Source organism: Abramis brama, assembly GCF_963993115.1.
Source record: "Abramis brama genome assembly, chromosome: 10".
In the NCBI taxonomy this organism is placed as follows: domain Eukaryota; kingdom Metazoa; phylum Chordata; class Actinopteri; order Cypriniformes; family Leuciscidae; genus Abramis; species Abramis brama.
This window is the reverse complement of record NC_139972.1, coordinates 44,066,708-44,080,766: the sequence shown is the minus strand read 5'-3', so window position 1 is coordinate 44,080,766 and position 14,059 is coordinate 44,066,708. Positions and strand designations below refer to the sequence as shown.

The 14,059-nt window shown below is 38.3% G+C and overlaps 1 protein-coding gene and 1 long non-coding RNA gene across 3 annotated transcripts; one reads left to right on the top strand and one right to left on the bottom strand.

Moving 5' to 3' along the window:
- The first annotated feature begins 5 nt into the window (after positions 1 to 5).
- LOC311090320 (GTPase IMAP family member 7-like) lies at positions 6 to 2,269 on the top strand. Its single transcript, XM_084125578.1, has 2 exons — positions 6 to 137; positions 421 to 2,269. Exons 1-2 carry the CDS (start codon positions 134 to 136, stop codon positions 1,131 to 1,133), a joined length of 717 nt encoding a protein of 238 aa, XP_083981704.1. The 5' UTR covers positions 6 to 133; the 3' UTR covers positions 1,134 to 2,269.
- Positions 2,270 to 4,508: 2,239 nt separating this feature from the next.
- LOC311090321 lies at positions 4,509 to 9,085 on the bottom strand. Of its 2 annotated transcripts, XR_014607881.1 has the most exons (5): positions 8,960 to 9,085; positions 8,700 to 8,809; positions 8,245 to 8,334; positions 4,956 to 5,072; positions 4,509 to 4,634 (listed from the first exon to the last, which is right to left on the bottom strand). It is a non-coding gene; the product is annotated as an uncharacterized lncRNA (long non-coding RNA). The 2 variants fall into 2 exon arrangements; XR_014607882.1 differs by lacking the exon at positions 4,509 to 4,634 and having other exon boundaries at positions 4,705 to 5,072; positions 8,967 to 9,058.
- Between the last annotated feature and the right edge of the window lie 4,974 nt (positions 9,086 to 14,059).

Below are 14,059 nucleotides of genomic sequence, written 5' to 3'. Positions count from 1 at the left end.
AAGACGGGAGGAGTTAAACAGAGTTGTATTTAATGATGGCAACATCCAGCAATAAACACATCTGATCTTCTGAAGTATCTGAAAGAGCAAATTCAGTCAGCAGAGAATCATTTACAGCTCTACAGCACCCACAATGAGTAAGTACTAAAAGATAACTTGTTAATTTTAACAGAAGGTTTCAAGATTTCTGTTCATTTAAAGGACAAAAAGGACTGATAATGAAAACTAAATGCATTGTTTATATTCAATAATCAGTTACAATGACATAAATATATATATATATATATATATTTTTTTTTAGAAAGTGGGGTCCCTTTCTAATGTGATCATCACATTGAGGGAAATCCATGTTTTATAACATGACTACAAACAACTGTGTTTCTCTTTAAATGACATATATATGTTCATTAATGTCAACAGGTGAGCTACGCATTGTTTTGGTTGGTAAAACAGGAGTTGGCAAGAGTGCTACAGGAAACACCATTTTTGGATACAAGGCATTCGAGTCAGAAGCAAGAGCTACATCCATCACTACACAATGCTCATCTGAAACACAGAAGAAAAATGGCAAGTCGGTTGTTGTTGTGGACACTCCTGGTCTGTACGACACACAGATGACTAATGAACAAGTCATAAATGAGATTGTGAAGTGCATCACTCTTGCGGCCCCAGGTCCTCATGTCTTTCTTCTCGTGCTTTCCGTTGGGCGCTTCACTGCTGAGGAGAAAGATACTGTTAAAGTGATTCAGCAAGTCTTTGGCACAGCTGCACAGCAACACATGATGGTCTTGATCACCAGGGAAGATGATCTTGAAGGGAAACCAATTGAAGATTATCTTGCCGAATCTCCAGATCTGAATGAGGTGATTAAGTCGTGCAGCGGGAGGTTACATGCATTCAACAACCGAGAGAAGTCAGATCGTACACAAGTTGATCAGCTCATGAAGAAGATTGAGGACATGATGAGACAAAACGAAAACAGCTATTATAGCCACCACATGTTCACAATGGCCAATGAACTCAAAGATACAATGAAAAGCGTAAAAGAAAAAGATGAAATCATTGCTAAACTAAAGGATGAAGTAAGAGCTAAGCAAGGAGTCACAAACGTGTACATTTGTAGCATATCGTAGGCTTGAGTATGTGAATGATTTCTCACAATGTCTCAGTTCTCACCAACAGAGAACAAGGAAATACAGAGTCAGAACTTAAAGTCAGAATATTAACATTAAATCAGTTAAACAATCATAGTAGAAGTATAGCCAAATCATTTATGTTTTTCATAATCTTTTCTTTTTTTATATTATAAAGTTGCAAATGTTTTAGGCACTTGTGAAAACTGCTGTAAAATGAAGACTTAAAAAAAAATGTCATGAATAGGTGAAGGTTTTATTTTCTATTAACTCTTTCCCCTCCAGTGTTTTTTTTATTTTTTTAAGTTGCCAGCCACCGCCAGCTTTTTCACCGAAGTTTTCTGGCCCCAGAATATTTTTTTTGTATGAATATCTGCACAAACAATATCAAAATACTGATCAGAGGCTCTTCTTAAAAGAAAAAAAGGCGTTCTTTTAATTTTCACTTGAATGTGGGTAAAAAAGCAACATTTTAACCAAAAGCTGAGAAAATTGCATTTTTATCAAAAATGACATCAGGATCAGATTCAGACCGATAATCAAAACATGGACTGCGTGAATCACGTTCATCAACTCCCCTGCAGCTTCATCTCTTCATATGCTCCACATTTCATTCGGAAACATTAAAAAACGTAGATTTATATGCTGATTATTGTTTGATGATTGCGTTAGCTTGCATATACCAGAACTCGGCTTCTATCGCTTGTTTCTGCTTCTTTGCCTGTCTTTTGATCCGAAGGTTCTGTACTCTCTCAGAAGATGCGTAATAGCACCCTCAACCATATAACAGTGAAACCATAGACAGACGGAAAATGGCGGGGAAGCATTGTGCCGTAAATGATGGACAGCCTTGTCAATGGCGGGGAAAGAGTTTACATCTATTAACTTTATGAAATGAATATTTGATTAGAGAAGAAAATCTTCTCTTGATTCATTGGGTATTTGGTGGTGGTGAGATGTCTACAGACTATATGTATTATTGTCCTCTTGTTAGCTGTTCACAATTAAGCATTGTTCTGTTATGTTTGATTTGCTATGTTACTTTGGCTATTTGTGGGCCTACTTTCCCATTTATATTTGTCAGTAGTGTGGTTGAAAATATATGCAGTCTGAATAAAACTCAAATCCAAGAATCACACAGTTCTTTGTGGCTCAATACATAGGCCTTTCCCCAGCCAACATTTGTATGTGGGGCCCATATGGGTATGAAATGGGCTGAAAAATGGGCCCCATGTAGGATTGTCCGCGGGTTCCATAATGGCCCCATGTTAATTGCCCAGATGGATTTCATGTAGGATTGCACTTGGTACTAGGTGGGGCCCAAGTGGGCAAAATGCACAAGACCCATCTCTGTCCCAGCTTTAACCCAGTAGACATTTGTATATGGGGCCCATGTGGGTTTGAAATGGGCTGAAAAATGGGCTCTGTATGGGATTGTCCGCGGGTTCCATAATGGCCCCATGTTAATTGCCCATATAGATTTCATGTAGGATTGCACTTGGTACTAGGTGGGGCCCAAGTGGGCAAAATGCACAAGACCCATCTCAGTCCCAGCTTAACCCCGCCGACATTTGTATATGGGGCCCATGTGGGTTTGAAATGGGCTGAAAAATGGGCTCTGTATGGGATTGTCCGCGGGTTCCATAATGGCCCCATGTTAATTGCCCATATAGATTTCATGTAGGATTGCACTTGGTACTAGGTGGGACCCAAGTGGGCAAAATGCACAAGACCCATCTCAGTCCCAGCTTTAACCCAGTAGACATTTGTATATGGGGCCCATGTGGGTTTGAAATGGGCTGAAAAATGGGCTCTGTATGGGATTGTCCGCGGGTTCCATAATGGCCCCATGTTAATTGCCCATATAGATTTCATGTAGGATTGCACTTGGTACTAGGTGGGGCCCAAGTGGGCAAAATGCACAAGACCCATCTCTGTCCCAGCTTTAACCCAGTACACATTTGTATATGGGGCCCATGTGGGTTTGAAATGGGCTGAAAAATGGGCTCTGTATGGGATTGTCCGCAGGTTCCATAATGGCCCCATGTTAATTGCCCATATAGATTTCATGTAGGATTGCACTTGGTACTAGGTGGGGCCCAAGTGGGCAAAATGCACAAGACCCATCTCAGTCCCAGCTTAACCCCGCCGACATTTGTATATGGGGCCCATGTGGGTTTGAAATGGGCTGAAAAATGGGCTCTGTATGGGATTGTCCGCGGGTTCCATAATGGCCCCATGTTAATTGCCCATATAGATTTCATGTAGGATTGCACTTGGTACTAGGTGGGGCCCAAGTGGGCAAAATGCACAAGACCCATCTCTGTCCCAGCTTTAACCCAGTAGACATTTGTATATGGGGCCCATGTGGGTTTGAAATGGGCTGAAAAATGGGCTCTGTATGGGATTGTCCGCAGGTTCCATAATGGCCCCATGTTAATTGCCCATATAGATTTCATGTAGGATTGCACTTGGTACTAGGTGGGGCCCAAGTGGGCAAAATGCACAAGACCCATCTCAGTCCCAGCTTAACCCCGCTGACATTTGTATATGGGGCCCATGTGGGTTTGAAATGGGCTGAAAAATGGGCTCTGTATGGGATTGTCCGCAGGTTCCATAATGGCCCCATGTTAATTGCCCATATAGATTTCATGTAGGATTGCACTTGGTACTAGGTGGGGCCCAAGTGGGCAAAATGCACAAGACCCATCTCAGTCCCAGCTTTAACCCAGTAGACATTTGTATATGGGGCCCATGTGGGTTTGAAATGGGCTGAAAAATGGGCTCTGTATGGGATTGTCCGCAGGTTCCATAATGGCCCCATGTTAATTGCCCATATAGATTTCATGTAGGATTGCACTTGGTACTAGGTGGGGCCCAAGTGGGCAAAATGCACAAGACCCATCTCAGTCCCAGCTTTAACCCCGCCGACATTTGTATATGGGGCCCATGTGGGTTTGAAATGGGCTGAAAAATGGGCTCTGTATGGGATTGTCCGCAGGTTCCATAATGGCCCCATGTTAATTGCCCATATAGATTTCATGTAGGATTGCACTTGGTACTAGGTGGGGCCCAAGTGGGCAAAATGCACAAGACCCATCTCAGTCCCAGCTTAACCCCGCCGACATTTGTATATGGGGCCCATGTGGGTTTGAAATGGGCTGAAAAATGGGCTCTGTATGGGATTGTCCGCAGGTTCCATAATGGCCCCATACCAACTGCCCACATGGATTTCATATAGGATGGCACTTACAAAAAGGTGGGCCCCAACTGGGCTACATGCACAAGACCTTTCTTGGTCCCAGCTTTAGTTTTTTTGTAGGTACTACAACGTTACTACATGGGCAGAAATATGGGCTGTAAGTGGGTTTGTCCATGGGTTCCATGTTGGCCCCAGCAACTTACTCATTTAGGTTTTATGCAGGATTTCACAGGGCTTTAGGTGGGGCCCAACTAGGAATCATATGCATGTGGCCCAACTAGGGATCATCTGGGTTCCATCTAAATGAGTAGCAACACCACACAAACAAGTTTTAAAGCATTAGAGCACACAGTGAGATTGAAATCTTTTCAAATTTAAATTTTATTGAAATTACCCATCATATTATGCTATATTCTGAAATTCCAGAGACAATATTTAAAGAAGCAGATTTATGTCAGATTAAAGAGTATCTCTTTAAAGTTCTATACCTAATTGTTAAAATACATACTTTTAACCTGTATTTGACCCAGTCTTTACTGAAAGCTTTGAACATTTGAACAGGAAATAAATTGGGGACAGTTAGAAGAAGCAGCAACTACACATGTACCAGTACATCTTACACTGCAGACAGTCATTTGTGCATTCTGGACACTGTCCTCCATCTCTTGTCCCAGACTATTTTGAGTGTTCCCTCTCAGTTTCTTGCCAGTTGATCTGAGCAGTCTTCTTAAGAGCCTCTGCAAAACAAATTAGTTTTTTTTAGAGATTAGGATTTTAGAGAAATCATGTTACTTACACGTCACAATACCTTATGAAAAAATAACTTTTACTCAGGATAAAAAACAAAAACAGCATTAAACTTCAATTGGAATGGTCATGGTATTGGAATGTCACTGGAAGGGCATTTGGGAAATCAACAGAGAATTACTGTTTATTTATTCAGACGATTCCGATTTAATTTTGTTTTAATAAAACCAGTTTATAAAGTATGAATATGCAATGTGTTTGAAAGCATCAATTCATTAATTGATACAAGTTAACCCTTAAAAAAAATTATAAACAAAAATAATAATAATAATAATAATAATACATTATTTGTCTCAAGTCATTTTAATATTAGGTAGTTTCTCACAATCAGATTCTCAGTCCATGATAGAATGGGCCGACAAAATGATGCATAATTAAAGTTTTTTAATTATTTTTTTATTGCTAATGATTTATGATTGCTTTTAAAGTAAAAATATAAAAATATTATTCTTTGTGTCTTTGGAAAATAATTGAGGTGATCACAGGTGTGGATGATTCTTAAATTTTCTTAGATGGCTCGACTTCAGAGTCACAGTTTTAATAACAAGTTAGAATTGTTAAAATGAGAATCTGATTCTTTTAGTGTTTCAGACAGAGATCATGATTCTGAACAGATAAATTAACAACATAACATGTAATTTACTAGAGGTTCTGACAAATGTTAATTTCTGCAATCGATTTAAAATGAATATGAATCTGAATAAAAAAAAAAGTTTGAATGACTAAAATACGTGTTTCATTACTGGATGAATCAGCGTTTTTGAACGAATCTCTAGAATGAATGATTAAAGTTTCAAGTGTCAAGATTCTTGCAAAAGTTGATTTACTCTATTTTGATCATTTGAATTAAGAGCTGATGTTGTTGTAATATTATTTAAGAATATAATAAATGACTGTTGTGTCAATCTAAAATGATCTTCTCACTCATCATTCTGTGAAGTGGTGCAGGACAACATTGTCCAACAAGTGCTTGTTTCGGACTCTCATCTGCAGACGCCTTGTTTTGGGCATCTGGGCATTGTTTTGTTACTGCTTGATTAATATAAGCAGCACGGCAAAGCTTTGTGTACTCCTCGTCTCCTAATAAGGACCTGAAATATAGGTAAATATAAGTCTGCTTTTTAAAACAACGGAGGATGGTTAGTTTGTGACAACAGCAGGAAACTGCATATTACGTTCACATCAAAAAGATTAAATCAGATTTGAAGCTTGTGACTTATAAATGCCCATCAACCTGATGACTTAGCATTCATGTAAAAACTATGTTCAGATTCATCAATCAGAATGATTTCATTCTGATCGAAACAAAACATTTCCATGTAAATGTGGCTACTGACAGCGCCAACGCAGATATAAATGTTCACTGTGATCTTACTTGACAAAGGTTTAAGACAAATCGTTTGTCATTTAGGAAAATATTGCGTTGGTATGTGAATCGAGATCAAAATCTTTCAACAATTTCAGCTCTAATTTCTGATAATATAAGTGGTAGGGGTGGAACGGTACATGTATTCATATTGAACCGAAACGGTACGGGCGTCACGGTTCGGCGCATAAATTTACACGGAGAATACACGGTATAAAAATAAATAAAACTTGTGTGCAAATTAATGAATGTAATGTAGAACTACTGTTAGATACACGGGTTCTTTAGGGACACCTAATCTGCATTCCCGCCTTAGCTCTGAAGCTAGCTGCGATGTAAAGATTGCAATGCTGGAATATATTGTGTGTGTGTGTGAGAGAGAGAGGCGCGGTCATGATCGAAAAGTCGCAAAGTGCTTACTGAAATTTGTGTGTGTGAGGTGTGATCGAACAGTGTAAACATAAAAACATACTCCGTCATTTTGTTTATACAGGACATCATTCAAACTGCAAAGTGTTTAAGTTACTGTTAATTAAAATTTTAAGGAAAACAAATATATTAATCTGAAATTTAGCAAATTAATTCAATTAAATTCATTCAGGTACAATTACCAAACATATCTCAAGGTCTTTTTGTCTTTTTATTAATTTAATTAATAAACTAATTATATAAAACTATTGTCAGTGCACTACAAATAAACTGGTTCTATGCCTTACTTTATTAATAAAACATATTTAAAAAATACAAGGCTTAAGTAATTTATTTTCCTTTGGTGGTACAGCCTGAGACATGCACAAGCCTTCTGCATTTTTGTTTTGCTTTGCTTTTTTCCTCCATTGTACCGAACTCGTACCGAACTGTGATGTCTGAACCGAGGCATGAACCGAACCGTGACTCCTGTGTACCGTTCCACCCCTAATAAGTGGCTCTGTATATTTCTGATATGTAGAGAAACATTACACTTAATTCAGAATCCTAACTACACATAGTATTAAAGTAGTTCACTTTAAAAATGAAAATTAGCCCATGATTTACTCATCCTAGGTATGTATGACTTTCTTGTTGCAGACGAATACAATCGGAGTTATATTAATAAACACATTGATGCTTCCAAGCTGCATAATGGCAGTGGATTGCAACCATTGCATCCATCAGATTGAAGCTCAAAAAAGTGCATCTATCCATTACATAAGAACTCTACGCGGTTAATAAAGGCCTTCTGAAGCGAAGCCATGAGTTTGTGTTAGAAAAATATTAATATTTAAAACAACTAGGTTCTGGGCAAACAAACATACGGATTCCACTTAAGGGTAAAGCGCAACTTATGCGAGTAATGCGACGTGCTGCTGATATTTACGCTACCCCATGATGCACTACGCTACTTCTGACGTCACAAGTTGCGTAAGTTGCGCTTTATACAAAAGTAGACTATGTATGGCCGGAAGGAAGCTAGTTATTTTACTTTCTAAAGTATTAAATATGGATACTTTTGGAAACTCATGGCCTTGCTCCAGAAGGGCTTTATTAACCCAACCCCATAGTTAATATAACTCCAATTGTATTTGTCTAAAAGAAGAAAGTTATATACACTAACGATGGCTTGAGGGTGAGTAAATCATGGGGTAATTTTCATTTTAGTGAATCAGTCAATTATGTCAAATCTAATTTTGTAAATTTTATTAAATTAAGTAAAATCAAAACACCTCACACATAACAAAAGGTTAATAGATTCATACCAGAAGTGACAGTGCAATCCTTCACCAAATTGCCAGTACTCATCTGGATCCTTGGTCAATCTGAGGTGGGATGGAGGGGGCTGATAAGTCCTTAAAAAGAAAGATTTAATTTGTACCATTCCTTTAAACAATATTAAACAAAACGTATTTAAATTGTACCAACATTTGCCATTATTAAACATTCAGACAACATGAACAAATGGTCACCAATAGCTCCCTGGGTGCCGCAACGGCTGGCCACTGCTCCGGGTGTGTGTTCAGTGTGTGTGTGTGTTCAATACTCACTAACACACACACACACACACACACACACACACACACAAACACTATGAACACACACCCGGAGCAGTGGGCAGCCGTTTTTGCACATACATGTCACGTCACATCACACAATTGTAGCTTTGAAAAAAGCAAATTGGTACACCAAAATCAAACAGACCATCTAATAATTTTACCTGTCGCCACATTTATCCTGTTATGACACGTCTGAGGGTCTTTCCCTTGATGCTCTTCAGTGAACTAAATAAAGGACTGATGATGGTGACATGTTCTCCTTTCTTTGTCACTTTAGAGAAAGAAAGACAAAAGGATAAAAAGTTACTCAGATTTGTCACTGGTAGATGAAATTACTTTTGATGATGAGAATAATACTTTTAACTACATAATATATTAATCCCAATGTAAGGTTTAGAAGCAATGGTTAAAATTGACTTGCATCTTACTGAAGTTGATAATCGTGGTGGATTTGTCTCTCTGTTGGGTGCCTGTTCTCCCCAAAAAATCTTCTTCCAGTGCTTGAGATATATATATAGATATATATATATATATATATATATACATATATAAATGACAGTTATATCAGTCACTTTACTCATTCGGATGCTCCTTCCCTAGAAAAATAAATAAATACATCAAATGCAATAGTTCCACTTTAGCAAAATCAAATACACTTAACCTCAGCACTACTTCCAGATAACTAAAGTTGCATTAAGTACAACATTTGTTGTTCTTATTGACTTTAAGTATATAATTTAGGATACCAAAGTACAATTGCAGGGTATTTATATTAAGTAGATAAATATGTAAATGCATTTGTAGTAAACTTAGCATAAAATAAATTTTTCAAATATATTTTAGTTATATATTTTTTCCAATAGGTTTTTCATGTGTTTGAGTTTTAAACTAGCTGACTAACATTGACATCAGAGGCTACAACGTGCTAATACGCTAATCACTATTAGCATCTTACTGTAATCAAATCAATGGTACACGTACACGCGCGCGCGCACACACACACACACACACACAGCTGCAGGTTGTAGTACGTCCGTTATCCGTGTGTAAAAGTTAACTGACACAGAACATTTCTGGGAAGTTAATGAACTCCATTAACACAAGATTTGTTTACCTGCATTATATATTCTACCATGAACTATATTAACATTCGTATCTTATTTAAATGTAATGCCTAAACGTTTAAATATATATTAATTGATCTCTGTTTTTTCTAAACTAATAGGACATGAACACAAAACATAACTACGTAATAGAGACTGAAAAATGTTCTCTTACCTGATATCACCAAAATGTTTGCAGGACTCACACAGACCTTCCTCTGTGTTCACATATCAGCTTCTGTTCTCCTCCGTTTACATGTCATAACGCAAATTAGTTTAAAATAATAATTTAACAGGCATAAGGAAAGACCGAGTAATCTTGCCGAGCAGTAGCACACACACGTCGTCATCGTATTTTCAAACTTGACCAGTAAAAAGGCGCGCACGGTTGTCATTGGCCAGTTACGTAGATGACAGTCATATTAACCAATCATGATCAAAGAAGGTGAAACAACCAATAGTAATTGTTTCAGGGTGGTAATGGAAAAGATTACTTTTCTTTCTTTTTTTTTTTTGTTTAAAGAAATGTGTGTTTAGTTTTATTTGTATACTATATTTGATTAGTTGGTCAAATAGTGTTTGATGACAGTGTGAATAAAAATGCAATCCTGCATGGTAAGCTTTAGGCAAACACAAAATTGTAAGTCCAAACAAAATCACACAAAGCAAAAAAGTTTCTGCTTGTACTTCTCTCTTGAGATTGAAATTATATCCATTATTATTATTATTATTATTATTATTATTATTATTGTTAATAATATGATTATATTTTAACATAAATGTAGATTTTTGAAGTGGTGTTTTGATCAAAATATCATACAATGCTAAAATAACAAAATAATAATTAGAAATAATAATAATTCAAAGATTATGTATTCCTTGAAGACATGACATTGATTCAACATACAGATTTTGTAAAAACAAACAAACAAACAAAATAAAAAACTTAACAACATTAAAACAACAACTGACATTATTTCAACCATATTTCAACTTTGAGGGTCAGTCATGTGCCAACTATGACTGAAAATAAAAGTCTGTACTGTTGACCTCAAAAGAAAACTGAACACAAAACACAAAATGCTAAATGAATGAAACTGCACTTTATTCTGTACTCCTGTATATGATGCAAATATGATTTCTGAATTTACATTGGATTTTCTTCAAACCATGAATTTCCATTCTATCTTTCTTTACTTGGGCTATTTCATCATCTGAACTGATGTGCCCCTCTCAATAATCAAAACCCTAACCCTAACCCTAACCCCAATATTCAAAATCAGAATTACATTGTCACTAACCAACTGACCAGAAAACTCTGGAGTATCTCCATTGAATAAGGGCATATGGCTGTTGCTAGAGGTTTGATTTCTTCTACCCATCTCTAAGCCATTATAAAAGATTTTGATAGACAGAATTTGATAGCTTCTGTAACCCATTCTTCATATTGTACAGTGACCATTTTCTGGATATTTTGAACCATTTGTATAGATTTTAAAATAACTATATGGAGATAAGCATTTTGCAGTAACTCACAAAATCAGACCACTAAAAGTTGACACTTTGAATATTTAAAGTCATGGGTTGGAACTAATGTCTGCTGAACACCAACACTCCAGGACTGGATTTGAAGAGCCATGGCCTATACTGTAACCACATGCCCTATATTGCCAAAAGTATTGGGACACCCCTCCAAATCATTGAATTTGGGTGTTTCAATCACTTCCATGGCCACAGTTGAATAAAATCAAGCACTAGGCATGCAGACTTTTCTACAAACATTTGTGAAAGAATAGGTTGCTTTCAGGAGCTCAGTGAATTCAAGCGTGGTACCAGGTTTCCACCTGTGTAATAAGTCCATTTGTGAAATTTCCTCACTACTAAATATTCCACGGTCAACTGTTAGTGGTATTATAACAAAGATTATAAAAATATACTGTATATAATTATTTTAATGATTGTGAAGATATGTTATTTACAAGTGTATAGTTTATGATGTAATTTACAGATGCACAATTTATATTTACCACAAAATTCATTATATTTACAATTATACTTGAATGTATTTCCCCATTCATAACCCATATAGAGATTACCTATGTGGGTACAACCTTGGGCTCATGTAGGCAGCCTATATAGGACTGATTGTGTTTGCCCATGTGTGACACATATGGTTTGGTCAAGCGGGCCCCATATGTATTTCCCCATTCATAACCCATATAGAGATTACCTATGTGGGTACAACCTTGGGCTCATGTAGGCAGCCTATATGGGACTGATTGTGTTTGCCCATGTCTGACACATATGTTTTATCAAAGTGGGCCCCATATGTTTTTCCCATTCATAACCCATATCGAGATTACCTATGTGGGTACCACCTTGGGCCCATGTTGGCAGCCTATATAGGACTGATTGTGTTTGCCCATGTCTGACCCATATGGTTTGGCCAAGCGGGCCCCATATGTAACTCCCCATTCAGAACCCATATAGAGATTACCTATGTGGGTACCACCTTGGGCTCATGTTGGCAGCCTATATATGACTGATTGTGTTTGCCCATGTCTGACCCATATGGTTTATCAAAGTGGGCCCCATATGTAATTCCCATTCATAACCCATATCGAGATTACCTATGTGGGTACCACCTTGGGCCCATGTTGGCAGCCTATGTAGGACTGATTGTGTTTGCCCATATCTGACACATATGGTTTGGCCAAGCGGGCCCCATATGTAATTCCCATTCATAACCCATATCGAGATTACCTATGTGGGTACCACCTTGGGCCCATGTTGGCAGCCTATGTAGGACTGATTGTGTTTGCCCATATCTGACCCATATGGTTTATCAAAGTGGGCCCCATATGTAATTCCCATTCATAACCCATATCGAGATTACCTATGTGGGTACCACCTTGGGCCCATGTTGGCAGCCTATGTAGGACTGATTGTGTTTGCCCATATCTGACACATATGGTTTGGCCAAGCGGGCCCCATATGTATTTCCCCATTCAGAACCCATATAGAGATTGCCTATGTGGGTACCACCTTAGGCTCATGTAGGCAGCCTATATGGGACTGATTGTGTTTGCCCATGTCTGACACATATGGTTTATCAAAGTGGGCCCCGTATGTATTCCCCATTCATAACGCATATCGAAAATTACCTATGTGGGTACCACCTTGGGCCCATGTAGGCAGCCTATATGGGACTGATTGTGTTTGCCCATGTCTGACACATATGGTTTATCAAAGTGGGCCCCATATGTTTTTCCCATTCATAACCCATATAGAGATTACCTATGTGGGTACCACCTTGGGCCCATGTAGGCAGCCTATATTGGACTGATTGTGTTTGCTCATGTCTGACCCATATTGTTTATCAAAGTGGGCCCCATATATTTTCCCCATTCATAACCCATATAGAGATTACCTATGTGGGTACCACCTTGGGCCCATGTAGGCAGCCTATATAGGACTGATTGTGTTTGCCCATGTCTGACCCATATGGTTTATCAAAGTGGACCCAATATGTTTTTCCCATTCATAACCCATATCGAGATTACCTATGTGGGTACCACCTTGGGCCCATGTTGGCAGCCTATATAGGACTGATTGTGTTTGCCCATGTCTGACACATATGGTTTGGCCAAGCGGGCCCCATATGTATTTCCCCATTCATAACCCATATAGAGATTACCTATGTGGGTACCACCTTGGGCCCATGTAGGCAGCCTATATAGGACTGATTGTGTTTGCCCATGTCTGACCCATATGGTTTATCAAAGTGGACCCAATATGTTTTTCCCATTCATAGCCCATATCGAGATTACCTATGTGGGTACCACCTTGGGCCCATGTTGGCAGCCTATATAGGACTGATTGTGTTTGCCCATGTCTGACACATATGGTTTGGCCAAGCGGGCCCCATATGTATTTCCCCATTCATAACCCATATAGAGATTACCTATGTGGGTACCACCTTGGGCCCATGTAGGCAGCCTATCCACAACTTTCCTGCGAGTCTTAATGGGCGTCGCCATGACACTCGATACTTCCTGTTGCCGGTATCTCAGTTCCGGTTTAGCCTAAAGCTTAATGAAGCTAGCACACAGGGGATACTCGCGTTGCGGTACAAACGGGTGAAACTGATTACTGACAAGTAGTAATGCTGACAGATAAGCAATGGCTCATTGTGGCTCAACGTGTACCGTTGTCAGGTGCACAAACAACACGCGAAAACTGAAGGATTTTATGAATGGGAGCTGTTTCCAACATAAACGGACCCTCTACGCAGAAAGAGTGTTTCTTGTAACGCTACTTAGAAAAAACTGCAGTACAACTGTATATATATTTTTAAGTGGTATGTTTATTGTTTTCAATAATTTGAAAATTAATTCGAGAATTAACTTGAATGTGCA